The 20,754-nt window shown below is 35.7% G+C and overlaps 2 protein-coding genes across 2 annotated transcripts; one reads left to right on the plus strand and one right to left on the minus strand.

Annotated features, from left to right (window-relative positions):
- Window positions 1-2,381: 2,381 nt before the first annotated feature.
- OR13C1 (olfactory receptor family 13 subfamily C member 1) lies at window positions 2,382-3,344 on the minus strand. The gene is given in 1 exon segment (NM_001256444.1): window positions 2,382-3,344. A coding segment is annotated over 1 exon segment (963 nt).
- A 15,997-nt stretch (window positions 3,345-19,341) lies between these two features.
- Window positions 19,342-20,280, plus strand: OR13D1 (olfactory receptor family 13 subfamily D member 1). The gene is given in 1 exon segment (NM_001389020.1): window positions 19,342-20,280. A coding segment is annotated over 1 exon segment (939 nt).
- Window positions 20,281-20,754: the final 474 nt, after the last annotated feature.

Here is a 20,754-nt window from a genome sequence, read left to right on the forward strand (position 1 = left end):
AGTTCGTTGGATAGCCATCTCACATTGACCAAGTGATCCATTTAAATTGGATTTTAATAATTATGAAAGTTCCAGAAAATAAGTGGATTCAGAAATTTTCCAATAACATATGCTCCAGATCTCTTCACAATGTCCTTTACATTGTCATGTGTGAAATATCTGTAAGCACAAATGAATATACGTAAAGCAATGTGAGTACTAAACAGTTCAGGGGAGAACAGCATAGGAATTAGTCACTTACATTAAGCACCTGGTGAAGTTTAAATCCAAATTTAGAAAAAAAGAAACAGAAACATAAAGAAAGAACGAAGAAGCTTGCACTGAGGAATCAAATTGGCTCTTTACATCACATGAAATATTTAAGCAATACCATCTTCAAACAGCATAGAGCAAAATAGACATTGGTGCATGATTTGAGGCATTTTTCTTTCAGATTTAAGGGCTGGGAAGATTTTCCACTGAGGAAAAAGATATGACTTCTTGGAATGTGCTCAGCTATGTGGAGACCTGATGTATCCTCCTGGGCTCCAGAGAAAGAGGGTCATCACCTCAAACCTATAGAAATATTGACTTCCTATCTTAGTATCTGAAGCCTGAACAATTTGGCTTCAAGTTGCCCTTCCAATCTTCTCCTCTGTTACCAACCAACAATACAACCCAAGATCAAACTAATCGAAACCTTAGTTGTGGTCTATATCTTGCCACTTGCTATATTCTCTGTCTGAAAAATTCTTCTGCACAAGACTACTAGAATTGTTTTTCCAGTTCAGCCGAGCAGAAAGTCCCTTTCCCTTCCTAGAACTCCCTGTTCTAGAGGAATTTTCTGTATCCTCTTTTAACAGCACTAAACCCACGACATTATAATTGTGACCCACTTAAGTTAACCAATCTTAACAGCTAGTCGCAGCATGGAGAGATGACAAAGGAAATGGAATCCATCACTAAATGTCTTAAAGAATACTTCATATCTTTACTGAAATTTCCACGAGATAGAGAGAGATGGGTCACAGAACACCAGTACCAAAGCTTTCTATTTAGCCATATTTTCCCTTTTCTCTGATTCTATTTTTATGATATCTCTTTAAGTATCTCCCATATCTATCTTCCAAATCTTTAGTATGCACTGCTTTCTTCCTCATTGCATTATCCCCTCTTTCTCATTGTTCTCTCTTATTTCTTTCTTAGAATTGGTCCAAGTCCTTTTAGATGAAGATCAGTTTACTCCTTTTAAGCTACTCCAAGTCCACCGTTACTCTGCTTAACCCCATAAAGATCCAACATACTATGAATGCAAACAAAAGATCCAGCTTAGAAAGTAGGGGAAAGGGAAAAGCTATGAAAGTCTTTAAAATTTTTGTCCTCAATTTAAGTGTCAGTCTGCATTCTCAGGGACTGTGCACTCCTTGATCATGTTTTGGGTTTTGTCTCAATGTGTTTAGTTTTTTGATAACACCAATAGTTAGCATAATGGCTGAGACAAAATAGCTCTTCAGTAAATACTGGTTACTTGAATAATTAAATAAAGGAATAAATGACTGAATGAATAGAAAGCTCATATTCTACAGGAAATTCATGTAACTGCAAAAATACCTAATTTATGACATTCTAAACCCATTATTACCATGTTCTCAGAGAATTATGCAAATAAGTTCTTTGGAAACTAATTTTTTGAGTCACTTAACAGTAACAATGATTTTCACTCAATGATGCCACTGCTCATCTATTAAAACCTACGATAAGCCAAATCTCCCTGTCAGCTGGGGTAGCTGTGCAATGACTCACATTGCCTCAGACACTTCTGCACAGAAGTATGCCTGCCAGTTTGCAGCGAAAAGGAAATTGCCCTAGGAAAAATAGCTTCATTTTACTACTCTTGTCTCTCTATGGCATACACACAGACCAGGTATCTAACACTTAAAATGCTCACACTTCTCCTCTATGTGATCAAAGACTGCCCCATTAGAAATTATTTTTGTTGATATTTATATTCCTCTTTATATTCCTAAAAATGATAAGACACTAGAAAAACAATGCACATAGAGGATGAGAATTTAAGCTAGTAAAATGGCACTTCCTTTCACATAAGATTATAGAACTCATTATTCCAGAGTTAAACTAAATTCTGTTATCCATGAGAAGGTGGATGATTTGGATGAGAATCCTTTTACCCATAAGTTGCTTTTACCCATAAATTACCCATTTCTCCTTAATCCAGTTATGAAGGAAAAAGTAGGCTCTACATTTCTCTCACATTTAAATATCAGGAACAGAAAAATGAGAATTTCAAGAATTAATTGTACCACCAACCCTTATATTTTCTTTGAAACCTCTAGGTGAGAACTAGTCCTGCATTCAGAAAAAAAGAATTTCTTTAAAAGCAGTCACATCGCCTCTGAGGAGCATTTCCGACACAGTACATTCTTCACAGCTTCTTTCACGTCTTTGTTCCTCAAACTATAGATGAGAGGATTGAGCATAGGTGTCACGACTCCATAGAATAGAGAGATGATTTTGTCTGTGACTTGTACTTTGTCTGCACCAGATGAGTCTTTAGCCTTGGGTTTTGCATACATGAAGAGGATGGTTCCATAGAATATAATCACCACTGTTAGGTGGGCAGAGCAGGTGGAGAAGGCTTTGCGCTTCCCCTCTGCAGAAGGAATCTTCAGGATAGTGGAGAGAATGAAAACATAGGAAACAAAAATGAAAAGTACTGGGACCACAAGAAAAATCATGTTAGCAATAACCATGCTAATGATATTTATGGAGATATCAGCACAGGCCAATTTTAAGACAGCCAAGATTTCACAAGTAAAATGATTAATGACATTATCCCCACAGAAGGGAAGCCGCATCGCAAGAGAGGTTTGCAACACAGAATTGACACCTCCTGCGATCCAGGACCCAGCAGCCATGGGCACATATGAAGTCTTGCTCATAATGATGGGGTATCTCAGAGGGTTACAGATGGCCACATAGCGGTCAAATGCCATCATGCTTAGAAGGACACACTCTGTGGCTCCCATAGCAAAGGAAAGAAACATTTGCACTCCACATCCAGAGAAGGAAATGGTTTTCTTTGATGTTAAAAAGCTGCTGAGAAATAGGGGAATAGAAGAACTGGTATAGCAAATATCCAAGAATGATAAGTTACTGAGGAAAAAGTACATGGGGTTGTGCAGGTGGGTGTCACAGACACTTACAATGATGATGACTCCATTTCCCAGCAGGATCACCAGGTACATACACAGTACCAGCACAAAGTAAATGGCCTCAAGCTCTGGATAGCCAGAAAGTCCCAAAAGGACAAATTCTGTCACAGAAGACTGATTGGTCTCTCCCATGTTAATATTTTCTTTGACTAAAATGACTTCTGCAACAGCCAGAATACATGTGGATCTGTTACAGCAGTGCTTGCAAGAGTTGTTTGCATCCTTAAGCAGCTTCCCTTAGGGGCAATATGGACTTATAACTGGATACATAGATAGCATAAGACTATATAATGATCCTCTAACCTCAGTTAGAACTTTAGATCTCATGGAGACTGTAGCTCAAAAAAAAAAAAAAAAAAAGCTTTTGTTAGAAAAGAGATTCAGAACACATACAACTGGGTTAGAATTGTGTATCTCACTTACATTATGAATCTGAAATTTTTTGAATGCCACATCACCATAACATTTTGATCAAACAATCCAAAACACAACTAATACATTAGCATCAGCGAAAATCACGGTTCTTCAGTTACTAAAACAAAATGGTGTATGAAGTCCTGCTTCAATGGTAACTTCATCTCAGTTTCAGAACTTTGTGGCCAGAAAAATGAGCTGAAAAGATACATTTTTAGAAAAAGAACTTTTGTTTAATTCAAACCTGGGGGAAAAGGTATACCTGTAATATCCTAAGGATATTAACTATAGACATTACTAATGGTTGTAAAAGAAAAAAAGAAAACAGTTTTTAGACATAGACAAAATTATTCTTGTCTTTTTCAGTACAAGTTGGGATGTCTAGGTAGCTCTACCACCCTGCCTAATACATATAATGAATTACAAGTTGATCTCAGAAAAACTCCAGTACACATGTCTCAATCTACAAACCATAATAAAGGTATAATCTAAGAAATTCAAGTGATGGGGGATTTACTCTTTTACTTGCAGGCATGAGAAAATACATATTATCTGTTCCCTGCACAGAAATCAACTTTGCTCAAAGAGCTGCTCTGCCAATCATTTTCTCACTGCATATTCAGAATACCCATAATAAGGAGATATAGGTTACTCAAAATATTCTTAAGCATTAGTAATATGTTACAATTATTTATATCCCCAATTCACTAGAATACAATGTTTCTACATTAAAGTGCCAGAAACAGAAGTCCTACTCTTTTGTGAGATTGCTAGTCTCATAAATTCCACCTCAATAAATTCAATAATATAACTAAAATAACTCTCTACTTCTCAGTTTTCATTAATAACAAGTAGCTATCATTGTTACAGTAAAAAAAAAAAATAACAAAAACAAAGAAACACAACAATTAACCAGTATAAAAACAGAACTGACTTCCAGTAAAATTGAAAGGTAGGGCTCTTTACAGTCACTTCACTAGTAAAAGAGCCTTTAAAGGACCACCCAATGGAGCACCAAACCAACTTAGAGTCTTTGCTGCTTTGAGGATTTTTCTAATCCCAAAAGTAATTTAAACTTTGCAGTGTGGATTGGTTAGAATTTAAGAACTTTCTAGCACTTTTGGGATGAAATCCCTTAGAAGCAATTAAAACAAAGTTGCTAATACAATTAAGTGTAACTCACAAAAAAACAAATAATTCTGACTTTATACCTTCTGGGAAGAGCAAATTTAGAAGTGCTACCCCAGGTAAAATGGTCAGGACACAGTCATCAGAATTGACTATATCTGATAGAGACATGTGGGGGTATTCTGTGATGCTTAGGTCAAAATGATACTTTGTTCTTAATAGATTATCTACCAATCACCTTTATTTTGACCTCTAAATCCTGGATTCTCAGAGTAGATAAACATTATTCTGGTCTCATTGCCCTCTCTAAATGGCCAGGATAATAGGTATGGTCATTTTAATTTTGCTCACTCATGCCCTCTATTTAAATACATACACAATACCCCAAACTTAACCTATTTGTTCTTCAGTCATGCCAACACTGGTATGACACAACATGAAACAGACCATATCAATAATTTCCATGATGTGAGCAAATCACATTTTACTTATGAACATGAAAATAAGTTCCAACTTGAAGGAGATAAATATTATGACATTTTCTATGACTATCTTTTGAAATCAATTACCAACATTTGAAGAATTCAATAATTTTACATGAATGTTATGAAATACTCGTTTAGCACAGAAACAAGCAAAAATCATCGTGAGTAGTCTTAAAAAGAAGGGAGTAAAATTTGACAACTGCATTCTTTCTTGACAGTGAACATTTTTTAAAAGTCACTGAGCAAAAGATGCAACATAATCTTGAGCAATGGGAAAGCAATTTATGCCATGAAGGATGGTATTATCTATTTCAACAAAATAAATTTAAAGAGCAATTCCAAGAGTTCTTAACGTTATGCTAGCATTTTTTCAGTATATTGACTCATAATCCAAATGTTAAGCATGTTTTCTCATTAACGTTCAGTGGACAAAGGAAGTAAATAGTTTTGATGTGAGCACAGTTAAGACTATGTAACAATACAAATGGAAGATAGGCCGTAACTGCAAGTTTTATAAGCAAATTACACAAAAGAATGTTAAATGGAGCCAAATACTTATAATTTAAAAGGTATGTAGAAGAGATGCTTATAACTTATTTCACATAACAGCAAACAATTTTAGTACAAATATTTCCTACGAAATATTTTTATCTCAGTGTACATATGCAAAGGCAATCAGCAATAATTCAAATTTAAGAGGGTGTTATCTATTTTCATTTGTTAACCTGGCAACCCCAACTTCCTGTGACCGGGATTCACATGAAACCCAGTCTAAGCCTGGGCTGCCTCACCAGCACCATGCCCAGGCATTGAGGAAATACAGGACCCAGGTGTCTGGGCAGTACTACTCACAGTAATACTGTGAGACAGCACTATTTTTAGAACTTTCAAATGAGGAACAGAAAGAGAATATTTGGTGTATTTCTCTAAACCACTCTAGTAGGTATAGGATTATACACCTGTTGTCTCAAATGTACCCAGCCACCACATAAATATCACTTACAGCTACAACCCTCATCCATCCCCAGGACAAATATGGTAAGAAGCAATCAACATGAACTCATAGGAGTTCATGATCAAGGACTTCTCTTCAACATTTCTAAGCCCTAGCCTCAACTTCTCCTTTTTTTCTATTTTACTTAAGTGTTTACTAATTGAGGCCTCCTCATTTCAAGAATAATATCTATTCTTCCCTAAACCCCATAAATTACTTTGGTCCCCTCTGAGGTACTACAGCCCATTAGAAGAATGGCAAGCAATACCTAGGGTCTTAATATCTGAGGTCGACTCCCATAATACCAACTGCCTGTCTATATTCCAAACAGACTTTGCCCTAGATTCCCCCTTTACCATGCTCTCCCTAATGCTGGGCCACACGTCAATGCATGCTTTTTCCTGAGGAGCTGACACATGCTACTCCATTTCTATAACTTCCAGGTCCTCTGTATCTCTTAGGTAGATGTCATTCAGATACCATCTTCTTGTCCTTTTACCAGGAAGCTAGTATACCTGTTCATTTTAGTCTGTGTACAGACAAACTAACAACATAGTTAAGTACAAGACACTGAATCTGGCTCAAGCCTCTTCTCTTCTCTAAAGCAAATTACTCCATGCAAATGTGACTATATTTTATCTGAATTGTGAACAAAATTTTGATTTCATGATAACTCTAAAAAATTTAGTTTCATCACCTTAAAGTTAGATTAAGAGCAATGTTTTCATGCATTTTTATTGAATAGACCCAAAACCTCACCTAGATCCTCTGGTCCTCAGTCTAAAATTTATCAAAGTGGTTATTGTTAGTCATAATGCCGCCACATCAGGATCAGTGTATTCAACTCATTTGATCACAGTCTCTCTCACACTCTCATCATTCTCTCTCCTGTTTGTAAGCTCTCTGTTCCTCTCACAGGTGGATTTTGTGCCTGGCAGCAGAAAATCTAGGAAGAGAGAAGAGTGGTAGGTTGGAAGGTTAGTAAAAGGTAGAAAGAAAATATCACATTATATAAGGAACAGAACAGGGACATCAAATTGGGATCAGTTAGCTAGAATTTAAGTGGGAAATACAATATCCCCAAAGCCAAGCAGTAAAGAATAAGAGGTGTGATTAAAAATAAACACATCAAAAAAATAAAATAAACACATCAGTAAATGTGACTGAGATAGCAAGAGATGGAGGAATGGGAACAATAACAGGTCAATCTAACTCAACTGAGTTGAAAGACAGGTCTCAGAAGGAGGGTTGTTTTTTAGTAACTTCTTAATCTAATCATTCAATAAACAATCTAAGAGTAATATATGTTCAGCTTCTGGAAAGCATAAAGTGGCATAATCTTCTGACTTTTTCCCCTACTCAAACATGGAACTGCTATAGAAATAAGATTTAAAATGTATCAATCTGAAGAATAGAATGAATGCAACTGGAAGAAATCCAAGGAAATAGTGTAGCCATTGACAAGAAATGCATTGTGGGAATAGTTTTGAATCAGGTTATTCTTTCTCTATTGCATTGCCATGAGGAAATTATGCTCCACCCTCCTCTAACCCTCACAAGCTAAGGTAGATACAATAACATCAGAGTGGTCCAGCACTAAGAAGGGTGAAGAGACAAGTCATTAAAAGTGCACACAGAGCAGCCTACCTGGAGAGTTCCCTCTTTCTGCTTTATCTCACTAAAAAAAGCTGGGATATTTTTTACAGTGAAGATATGGACTCAGAAAACGATAGCATCCAGATAGAGGTAAGGAAAAGAGTCAGGGTTTCCAGGGGAGGAAACATACTTGTACATACCCAATACAGTATAATGGGCTCTCTGCCTTGAGGAACCCCAAACTTTGAACTCACCTGAAATAGTACAAGTTGTGGCCTTGACCTTTTCCTTTTTCTAATAAGGTACACACTATTGACCAAAATACTGGAGGGGAAAATGAACTCCGTAGAGAAGAATAATGTGATAAATGGTGAACACAACCATTATAAAAGAAAGACAATAAAATGGGCAACTTAAAATCAACATGAGAAAGAATTCATTGAACAGAGGGAGCAAAAAATTTGAATGAGCAAAATAAATATCCTTGATGTGATAAGGAAGAATGTTTGTGGCATAAAGCAGGAATAAATAGTTACCAAAAAAAAAAAAAAAAAAGAATCACGTGGTAATAGGGTATGAAACATTTAACAGATCAAATGAGGAACTCAGTAAATGGAATATGTAGCACAATGAATACTGTGACTGTATAATGGGTCCTAAAATAAGCTTCAAGTACTTTCAAACAACTTTAATCATTCAAAGAATGTTCTTTGACCATATAGAATTAAATCAGAAAAAAAAACTTAAAGAAAATATAACTTTAAAAAAATCCCCAAATGTTAGGAATTTACATAATACACTCCTAGTAACATAGTATGGGAAAGAAATCACAATAAAGAATAAAACTGTTTTGAACTGACTCATAATGAAGATCCCAATAAAAATTTATGGAATTCAGCTAAAGCCAGTGATTAGAAGAAAATATATAGCCCAAAATACATATATTAGGAGATGATCTTTTTTTTTTTTTTTTTTATGATAGTCACAGAGAGAGAAAGAGACATAGGCAGAGGGAGAAGCAGGCTCCATGCACCGGGAGCCCGACGTGGGATTCGATCCCGGGTCTCCAGGATCGCGCCCTGGGCCAAAGGCAGGCGCCAAACCGCTGCGCCACCCAGGGATCCCAGGAGATGATCTTATACTCTAGCTCAAAGTTAGAAAAAAAGAACAAAATCAAATCAACATGTTTCCCCTTCATTCTCCTGTTGTGCCCACCCACCAAATTTTTTTATTTCCATTATAGTATTTTTCAGTTCTAATATTTCCACTTGGTCCTTTCTTCCATATCTTTTGCAAGGATTTGTTTCTCTGCTTAGGCCATCTATATTTTCATTTGTTTCAAGTATGTGTATAATTGCTCACTGAAGCATTTTTTTTCACTGAAGCATTTTATAATGGATGCACTAAATGTCAAATAATTCCAATATCTGCTCATTTTTTGTTGTAGCTGGAGATTGTCCTTTATCATTCAAATTGAGATCCTTTGTGTGAGGAGTGATATTCATTTGTATCCTGGATATTTTAGGTACTATGAGAGGCTGGATCTTATTAAGATCTATTTCAGCAGGCTTCCTCTAAAACCATGCCCTTTAGAGAAGAGAGTCACTATCTTATTCTTGCCAGATTCAGCAAAACTCTAGTCTCCTCACAAGGACTTCATGGCACAGCGGGGATGAAAGGATTCATAACTAGAGGGCCACGATGAAAGACTTGACTTCCCACTAGTCCTCCTCTGAAACCCTGCCCTTGCCCAGAGTGGAAGGGCAGATGGTAGAAAGTCAAAATCTAGGCTCCTCACTTGATACATGCTGAAGTAGGAGAGTAGAGTTGCAGTATTTTTCTCTCCTATTTGTCTTTCTATCCAACTATTTCACTTAGCATAATACCGTCTACATCCATATCACATTTTCTTTATTTTATGTCTATCTATCAATAGACACTTGGGTTGCTTCCATATCTTGACTATTGTAAATAATGCTTCAGTAAACATAGAGGTGCATATCTTTTCAAATTAGTGTTTTCATTTCCTTTGGGTAAATACCCAGGAGTGGAATTGCTGAATTCTATGATATTTCTAATTTGTTGAGGAACCTCCATACTGTTTTCCACAATTTGTATTCCCACCAACAATGCTTGAGGGTTCCTTTTTCTATATATCCAAATCTACATTTGTTGTTCTTGTCTTTGATTTTAGCCATTCTGACAGGTGTGAGGTGGTATATCATTGTGGCTTTGGTTTGTATATCCCTGATGATTAGTGATATTGAGCACATTTTTATGTGTCTGTTGGCCACCTGTATATCCTGTTTGGAAAAATATCTATTCAGGTACTCTGCCCAGTTTTTAATCAAGTTATTTGTGGGACTTTTGGTGTTTAGTTGTATGTTTTGTAGGTATTTTGGATATTAACCCTTTATTGGATATATCATTTGTGAATATCTTCTCTCACTCAGTAGGTTCCTTTTTTTGGGGGGGGGGTTCATCCACTGTGCAAAAGCTCTTTAATTTGATGCAATTCCAATACTTTTATTTTTACTTTTTCTTCCTTTGTGTTAGCTATTATCTTTTTTAAAAATATTCATTCCCTCTCTTGCTTCATAGTTTATCTCTTACAAATGATCTTGGGTCTCCTTGTTAAAGTCACACCCCTCTTACTAATAAATGTAATCTAGAGGTGGTAGGGTAATGTAATGTGAATGAAGTTAAAATAACAAGATCTGGAACTGTCATAGCAGAGCCAGAGAGCCAGTTGAAAGGATAAATGGAGTTATAGAAGGCAGTTTGGAAGGAATGGAAATAGTGTATTGGCCATTCAGATGAGGCTAGGCACCTATAGCTTTGATTATCACATCCTGTGTTTTCCCACCTCACCAATGAGAAATGTACTACACTGCACTGACTTCCATTCTATCAAAGGGGAATCTTAAGAAGAAGGTCTATGAGAGTAATGCAGCTTTACTCATTAAAAATAGGGAATGAATCATTACATTTGTATCTTCGGGGTAAATACACAGTAATGCAATTGCTGGGTCTTAGGGTAGCTCTATTTTCAACTTTTTGAAGAACTTCCATACTGTTTTCAGAGTAGCTGCACCAGCTTGCATTTTCCCACCAACAGTATAAGAGGGTTCCCCTTTCTTTGCATCTTCGTCAACATCTGTGGTTTCCTGATTTGTTAATTTTAGCCATTCTGACTGTTGTGAGGTGGTATCTCATTGTGTTTTTGATTTGTATTTCCCTGATGCTAAGTGATGTTGAGCATTTTTTCAGTAGTGATCCAAAGGGGCACCTGCACCCTAATATTTATAGCAGCAATGTCTACAATAGCCAAACTATGGAAAGAGCCCAGATATCCATCCACAGATGAATGAATAAAGAATATATATATATACACACACACACACACACACACATACACACAATGTAATACTACTCAGCCATCAAAAAAACGAAATCTTGCCATTTGCAATGATGTGGATGGAACTAGAGGATATTATGCTAAGTTAAATGAGTCAGTCAGAGAAAGACAATTATCACATGATCTCACTCATACGTGGAATTTAAGAAACAAAACACAGGATCATAGGAGAAAAGAGGGGAAAATAAAACAAGATGAAATCAGATAGGGAGACAAACCATAAGGGACTCTTAATCATAGGAAACAAACGAGGGATGGTGTAACTGGGTGATGGACACAGGGAGGGCATGGGATGTAATGAGCACTGGGTGTTATATAAGATTGATGAATTACTGACCACTACCTCTGAAACCAATAATACATTATATGTTAATTAATTGAATTTAAATAAAAAATAAAAATAAACTTGACCTAAAAAGAAAGAGAAAGCAGGTCACTAAAGTAGGAAGAAAAATATGCCACACTCCACAAATCAAGATTACTTAACATATCTTGTCCATAAATTTTCAAAATATGATTTTACAGTCATCTGATAAATCTGGTGTCCTTTAAACATTTTAAAAGAAATAATGTTACCTGTTATTTTAAGAGTAAATGGAAGTAAAAAGGAAACAAAGTTAAAAAGGAAACTATAGAATGGCAAGAACCAAAATGGCAACATCTACAGTTATAAGATGAGGGACAAGTGATTTTAAATTATTCTTGCTCTTTTACTAAATTGTATATGCATGCATCCACATTTAGTACAGATAAAACTAGGGTCAATGGGTTTGGGAGATAGTGTTATGGTTGATCATAGAAGGACAAGATTCAAATGAGGAAGAAAATAAATTAAACATGATGTATTGGGTTAGGAGGTTAGGTGAGTGTGTGTTTTCAAAATGTTTTCTCTCAGACTTAGGCTTATCTAAGCAGTAAACATAATATATACAAATGTGAAATGTTCACAAAGTGCTTAAAAGAAAAATCTGAGTTCTTGTCTACATGAAATATAGAATTTTTTCCTTTACCGTTGCCAACATGTCTTTGTGCAACTCAGAATAAAACCTTTTATGACTCCATACAAAAAAAAAGAAAAGAAAATGAAGAGAATCTCCAAATCCAGTCTTTTTCCATTGTCATTACACTCAAAAGTCAAAGATAAGTGGAGAATTACTGTTTCACTCTCTATTTACTATTCATTCCCAACTTTCCATGTAGAAATATTTTGACAACAGTTACAATTGCCTTTAAAAAATGACACAGGATAACTCAAAATATACAATTATTTCAGAAAATATATTAAAAAGTCAGCACTACGCTTTCAAGTTTATATGTAGTACATGCATATGAATATATTAAAATATTTATATATAGTTACTACAACTGAAATTATGGATGAATTTAATTTCTTTGGGGTTTTCCAAGTTTCTCAGCTTTTCTGTAATAAGTATGTATTATTTATTTAATCAGGAAATTTTGAATTTATTAAAAAAATAAATTCTTGTTTAATAAGCTAAACTATGATTAGGTCTTTGAAACAATATCCCTAAAGCTCAAAATGCTACTACTACCTTCCACACAATTTAGACACTCTTTAAATCACTTCTGGGATTACAAGATTCCTTAGAGGAAAAGAAAGAAGGATTTAATTTGGCTGCCAAAGCCATGGATAGGTCCTCTGGACATTTTTAGGGCCCAGAGATTAAAGAACACATATTTATTTACTACTGATACAAATTCAAGACAGAACATTTTAGCAGGGATGACAGCCTTACCTTTGGTCTGTTCCCCTTACCAGTACCCACAGTAATCTGAAATGTTGGAATTCTTAACAGTGGGCCTCAGAGTTCAAAAAGAAGAGGGCAAGGGGGTCAACTCGCTTGAAGAAGGACAACCACAATGAATTTATCATCTGGACACAAAGATGTTGGTGAAATTCTAGAAAAAGGAATGATATATAGAGATAAGTGTGCCTCTGTCTAAAACTACATCCTTTTTTTAGAAACTGGAGTCTCAAGAGGCCATGCTACCTACTGTGTGGAGAAAAGGTAAAAATCCTACCCTAAAAACTGAACAGAAAGTGTTGCAGTTATAAAGATTTGTTTCAGAAAGAGGAGAAATGGAAGTGATAAATCATAAATAATTTACGTTTTATATTTTTTAAAACTATTCACTTTGAACTGATTTTAAATTTTAAGAAAAGTTGCATAATTGGTTCAAAGAGTCCCCTTATATATTTCACCTAACCTCTAATGTTAACATCTTAAGGAACCATAGTACAACTATTAAGAATAAGAAATTAACATTGGTACATTATATTAACTATTGACTTTACTCAAATTTCACCAATTTTCCACTAGTTTCTTTTCCTACTCCAGGATCTTCTTCAGGATCCCACACTGTATATAATTGTTATTTCTCCTTTGTCTCCTCCATTCCAGTTTACAACTACTCCTCAATCTTTTTTCTTTCATTAATTTGAAAAGTTCTAAATAAAAAAATGAAAAAAGAAATATAGACAAAATAATAAATTATTATTAATAATAAAATAATAGAATTATTAAATCAAGGAAGTATCTTGAATATCTATGAACATAATTTTAAATTATTCATTTCCCCTAGGATGAAAAAGGGGGGAAAATGTCAGCCTGAGAGACTGTATTAAATTAACATGCATTCTAAACTCATTCTGTGCCAAAGACTATTATATATCAACATATAAGCTTCAAAATAATTCTATAAAATAGATGCTATAATGTTAATATTACAGATGACCCATCATGCTCAAGCAAGTTAAGTGTCTTGCCTGAGATCTGTATACTTATGAAGTCACAGAGCCGAGACTGAACTGGACTCTAAGTTCTCTGACTCCAAGCCAATTGTTCTTTCTATTAAGACATGGTATTTTTTCTCAAATAAATCTTATCAGCAGTCCAGACAAAGGGATAATAGGATTAGGACACAGTAGACTTCCATAGCACAACCATAGAGATAGTCAGAACATGTAGGATGAGCTAAGGTGAATCAATTCCAGGAGTGAGACTATTGCTCAGATAGAAGTTCCCATAGGTAAGAGCTAAACACTTTTGCTGTGTTTCTAGGAACAAAAAAAAAAAAAATTGCACTTGGTTTCCACAGTGAAAAAAAAAAGAGGATAATTCTCAATACCATGTAGAAAGAGAAGAAAAGACCGTGCTTTTTCCCTTTGCCTTTGTTCATTACACCTTATCCATTATTAATTTCTTTGGGGACACACAGGGCTTATTTATTCAGACAAGCACTGGGGATCTCCTGTGAAGGATGTTTCATATTGTGAAGAACAAAGTTGCTTTATAAACAATAGGGGACACTATGTCTGGAACTATAATTCAATACTCAGTGCTCCACATTTTCTCCTGAGGATGCCTTCCAGGATAACTGTCATGTAGCCTGATATAAGAGGCTCATGGGGCAAAATAGGAAATTCTGGCTGAATTTATATGCTTTATAGACAAACTTCTGTTGATAAATACAGGTAGAAGATAATAGATGCACATGACCCATAAATCTCAGAATTTTCTTTCCTTGCATAGGTGGTGCCCAATGGTGACAAATAATCTAGGGACAGGCCTTTTGGGGAAAGGAATAAAGCTTGGGGAGCCAAGAAATGGAAACTTTACCTTTTTATGAACAAAGAGGAAGAAGAAAAGGTAACAGAAGCTCCTGCTCTTTCCTTGTAGTCTTACGTTTCAGGCAGGTATCTCCTCTTTCTTTTTACCACGTGGTACTGTTGCTGCATCCTGTCCATATTGCTAACCTTGGTTACATTCCAGATAGTGGACTCTAGTAGTATCCCTTTGCAAAAATTGGGTTGTACCAATATGTCTTCCGAGAGTGGATATATTTGCGAGATGGACTGATTGAAATCAGAATATTAAATAGCATTAATTAGTGTATGTAATAAAGCACCAGAAAATCTCAAGTCAATTTCCAATCCATTGACTGTTCTTTTCCCTTTTAGGGTTTTAGAGAAAGCCAGAGCCAACAAATACCTGGACCTTTTGGCTTCTTCCATGATCTCCTAATCATTAGAAAGAATATAAAGACATCAATCTTTGCCCCAGGGCAGTTCCCTGTTAAGAAGAATTTAATTCTTTTTTTTAATTTTTACAGTCAAAAATATAGTTTTATTACAGAAAATATGAAAAATATGTAAAAGTTCAGGAAATTCTAAACACCTCAAACAAATCTGATAAAGAAAACCACAGTTAATATTTTGATGTGGTTTCTTTCAGCTACATGTATACAAAATTTATGTATGTATCATTTATATTGTCTGAGACTTATTTTATCTGAAATATTATATCACGAGCATTTTCCTTGTCCTTAATTATTTGCCAAGATCACAATTTTCTTTAAAAAAAAAAAAAGATTTTATTTATTTATTTATTTATTTATTTATTTAAGAGAGAGAGCACAAGAACAAGCTGAGGAGAAGTAGTTGGGGAGTGAGAGGAAGGGGGAGAATCTATCAAGCAAACTCCTCCTGAGCTTGGAGCCTGACACAAGGGCTCAATTCAGGACACTGAGATCATGATCTGAGCTGAAATCGAGTCAGATGCTCAACTGACTGAACCACTCCAGCGCCCAGCAAGATCGCAATTTTCAATGATATAACAAATGAAAGCATGTTTTCTCACATATTATAACAAGTCCCATCACCACAAACCAGATTTTCAGAATCCTTAAAAAATCATGACTATCTATTGGTTGGATATTCCAGAAAAATAATTATTAAATGATGATGATGATGATGATAAAAGTAATCTCCATGTGACTTATAGGGAAATACTTGCAGTTTCATCATTTAAAATCAAGTTGGCTCATGTCTAAATTACTAAGTTTTTATTAAGAAAGAAAATTGAATTCTATCAAATGATTTTTTATATCTATCTGGATGATCATATACGGTTTTTTGTTTACCCATTTGTTTGCCATGTTATGCTGATAAATTTCTAAATATTAACTTGGAATGCCTTGAATTTATGAAATCATTATACAGTTGGATTTGGTTTTATATTTACTTATGATTTTTACATATATATTCAAATGAGATTAAACCATAGTTTTATTAATACCTAAGCGTATAAAAGTTATTTTAGCTTGATAAAATGATTTATAAGCTGTTCCATAATTTTTTGGATATTATACCCTTTACGTAGCACAGAAATTATTTGTTTCTTGAAAGTATAACTTCTGGGGCAACTGGGTGACTCAGTCAGTTAAGCAGTTATCTGCCTTTGGCTCAGGTCATGCCCAGCGTCCTGGGATCAAATCCCATGTGGGGCTCCCTCCTTAGGGGGAGTGTGCTTCTAACCTCTCCCACTCCCCTTGCTTGTGCACTCTCTCTCTCTCTCTCCCTAATAAATAAATGAAATCTTAAAAAAAGAAAAGAAGGAAAGAAAGTATAACCTCTTCCCTTAGTAATCTGTGTCCAATGTCTATTTTCAGGATCAGTGTCTTTTTCCCAATTGGATTTCTGATACTACTACAGTATCTACTGTGCTAAAAGTTGAATAAAGAAATGGAAGTTTCTATGAGACAGGTCAACACAGTTTTGTGGAAGCACTCAAAATGAGTATCCTACCCAAACTAGTTCAGGAAGTTTTCCTAGAAAAAGGGAATAATGGGGCCTTTAAAAGGGGCCTTTCCAGTTTAAGATAAGAGCTTGTACAAAAGCATGAAGAGAAAAAGAGAATGATGTTCGGGGCACACTGTGAGAAGTTCAGTATGGCTATGGCAGAGCATGAGGAAGAAGGGAAGGTAGTAGCTCCAGAATTTCTATATTAGCAACATTCGGGGGTGACAATCTAGTTGCACAAAGGTTAAGTCCTCTTTTTTTTTTTTATTGGAGTTTGATTTGCCAACATATACCATAATACCCAGTGCTCATCCTATCAAGTGCCCCCCTCAGTGCCCATCACCCAGTCACCCCCACCCCCCCGCCCACCTCCCCTTCCACCACCCCTTGTTCATTTCCCAGAGTTAGGAGTCTCTCTTGTTCTGTCTCCCTCTCTGCTATTTCCCACTCATTTTCTCTCCTTTCCCCTCTATTCCCTTTCACTATTTTTTATATTCCCCAAATGAATGAGACCATGTAATGTTTGTCCTTCTATTGACTCATTTCACTCAGCATAATACCCTCCAGTTCCATCCAAGTCGAAGCAAATGGTGGGTATTTGTCATTTCTAATGGCTGAGGAATATTCCATTGTATACATAGACCACATCTTCTTTATCCATTCATCTGTGTGGAGGTTCCTCAAAGAGTGAAAAATAGATCTACCCTACGATCCAGCAATTGCACTGCTGGGGATTTACCCCAAAGATACAGATGCAGTGAAACGCCGGGACACCTGCACCCGGATGTTTATAGCAGCAATGTCCACAATAGCCAAACTGTGGAAGGAGCCTCGGTGTCCATCGAAAGATGAAAGGTTAGGTCTTCTTAAAATACTATATCAGGCAAGTAAAAAATAACCGGAGCACAGCTGAGTTTTCATATGGTATTAACATTGTATATCATAGGAACATATACAATGGAAAGATCAATGTTGGCTAGAAAAATCAAGTAAGGCAAGACTGTTAATTTCAACACACCTAAGGACCACAGAGTATTTCCAGAGGTAAAAAAAAAAAAGAAGAGCTGTGATAGGTAATATAGTGTTTTGATAAGAAAGCTTATCAAAGCTAGATTCTTGATCTAGACTGCCAGGTATTAAATCCTGGTTCTAGCTTCAAGATGTTGGGGAAGCTATTTAACTTCCATTTATCTGTTTGCTCCTTCATAAAATAGGAATAATAATAGCATCTCATACTGCTATTATATAAATTACTTATCTCATAGGGTTGCAATGAATATTAAATGACTTAATAGGGTAAAGTACTTATAACAGAGCCTGGCACATAGCTAGTTCTCAATTAACATTAGCTAGCTATTATTGTCCAGCCATAGGAATACTTAGCAACATTCATAAAATCTTTGTAACAGGCACTGTCATAAGCATATTTTATATATTCATTTATCAGAAGGTTTCTTGCTATAAAATAAAAATAATACAGAAGACACAGAGGTACATTCCAAATAGTATATATAAAGATTAAGAGAAAAAATTACTTATCATTAAATACTAGTATTATAGCATATTAACTTGCCTAAAAACATATAAAATTTGCATCAAGGAGTTTGGTGACAAAAAAAGAAGAAAAAAATTTCTTTTTTTTTTTTTTTAAGAAAAGAATTTCTATACTGATAGAGGAGAAATCCAGGTTCTGAAAAAATTGTACTTAATGTGGGACCAGGCCACTTAACCCCTGGAAGCTCCTTGCAACCAATCTCAAATAGTTTCAGATTAACTTCTAGACTGGCCCTTGAAAAATAGACACATGTCCATCTGAGAAGAGAAAATATTCAAAATCTGTCCGTTAAAACCTCAAACTTTAGTACTGTCACCTTAAACACACTACATAAATTTTTCTTTCTGAGTCAGTCAGGAGACTTAATTATAATCAATGATATCATTATAAAAGTATTATAATTACAGACACAATGTTTTAACTATGTATTAGACACTCAGATATTTCATGTAATTTAATATTCACAACAAATTGTTATTTCTTTCCCACATCACCGTGTACGGATTGAGGCTCAGAGAGTCACATACACAATCAAATGACATGGTGCTAACTGTACGTGATGTCTTATTTAAGAAATTGAACCAACTTCCTTTTTAAAAGATTTCAGAATATTCATCAATAATGAGATTTATATGTGCATTTAGAACTAAGTTGTCCCTATCATTTTATTAGAGGCCTGACACTTCACAACACAATTCTTGGGGTTATCAGTAGCTTAGCCTCTGCTACTGCACGGCCCTAAAAAGTACTGAACCTCTCAGTGCTTCACTTTCATCATCAATAAGTTAAAATTGTATTCGTGCCTTTCCTGATTCCCAGAGCTGAGTGAAAAATCAAAATATTGCAGGTAAAAGTAACGTTTTAAACTAAATTATAAATTTAAATTTCCTGAAGTCATACTTAATCTGAACTCCACAGGTGACATGGACACTTGAAGATGGGGAATTACTCAGCTGTGACTGAATTCTTTTTGGTGGGACTTTCCCAATACCCAGAGCTCCAGCTTTTTCTGTTCATGCTCTGCCTCATCATGTATGTGATAATTCTGCTGGGAAATAGCCTCCTCATCATCATCAGCATACTGGATTCTCGCCTCCACACCCCCATGTACTTCTTCCTTGGGAATCTCTCGTTCTTGGACATCTGTTACACATCCTCTTTTATTCCTACGATGCTCATCATATTTAGGTCTGAGAAAAAATCCATCTCCTTCATTGGCTGTGCTCTGCAGATGGTTGTCTCCCTTGGGTTGGGCTGCACTGAATGTGTCCTCTTGGCTGTGATGGCCTATGATCGGTATGTGGCCATCTGCAACCCACTGAGGTATCCCATCGTCATGAACAGGGTGCTTTATGTGCACATGGCTGCGTGGTCCTGGATCATAGGCTGTCTAAACTCCCTAGTTCAAACAGTGCTAATAATGTTGTTGCCTTTCTGTGGGAATAATGTCATTGACCATCTTACCTGTGAGTTACTGGCCCTTCTTAAACTCATATGTTCAGATATTTCCATGAATGTGCTTATTATGACAGTGGCAAGTATTCTTTTCTTAGTGGTTCCCCTACTGTTAATTTTTATTTCATATGTTTTCATTCTCTCTACCATTCTGAGACTTAACTCTACTGAGGGGAGAAAGAAAGCCTTTTCAACGTGTTCAGCCCACCTCGCTGTAGTAGTTTTATTCTATGGTTCAGCCTTATTTATGTACATGAAGCCCAAGTCAAAAGACACAAAGACAATTGATGAGATCATCGGGCTGTCTTATGGAGTGGTAACCCCAATGTTGAACCCCATCATCTACAGCCTAAGGAATAAGGAAGTGAAAGAGGCTATGAAGAAAGTCTTGAGTAGACACTTTCATTCATGGAAAATATGAAAGTGCTCAGGACATGTGAACACATTTGGGGAGAAGACATATTTTGGTAGTCAGAGATGAAGTCACAGAACTCAGTAAAAGGAGAGCATTGTGTTTGTAAAGTGAAATTCTCATTTTTACTGCAGAGGATTTCTGTGTAAACCATGTAAACCTCATGTAATATCTTTGAAGCAGTCCTAGTTATATGGAACCATGCCTCTTCGTTCCATAGAAGTCAAGATGGATGCTGTTCATGATGAATATCTCTCTGTCTCTATCTATGTATTGCCTCTTCTTTCTCTCCTCTTTTCTCCCTCTTCCTTCTTTTACTTTTCTTTCTTTGCTCTCTTCTTTATCTTCTTTCTGAGTCTCCTCAAGGTACATATGTATATATTGTTTTGGTCTATACAATATCCTCTCATCTTGTGAAAAAACACATCTTTTTCTTTTAAGGAATCAACAACCTTCCACTCTCTGTCCATATTTGACTGAGGC

This window comes from Canis lupus, chromosome 11 (genome assembly GCF_011100685.1).
Source record: "Canis lupus familiaris isolate Mischka breed German Shepherd chromosome 11, alternate assembly UU_Cfam_GSD_1.0, whole genome shotgun sequence".
Lineage (NCBI taxonomy): Eukaryota > Metazoa > Chordata > Mammalia > Carnivora > Canidae > Canis > Canis lupus.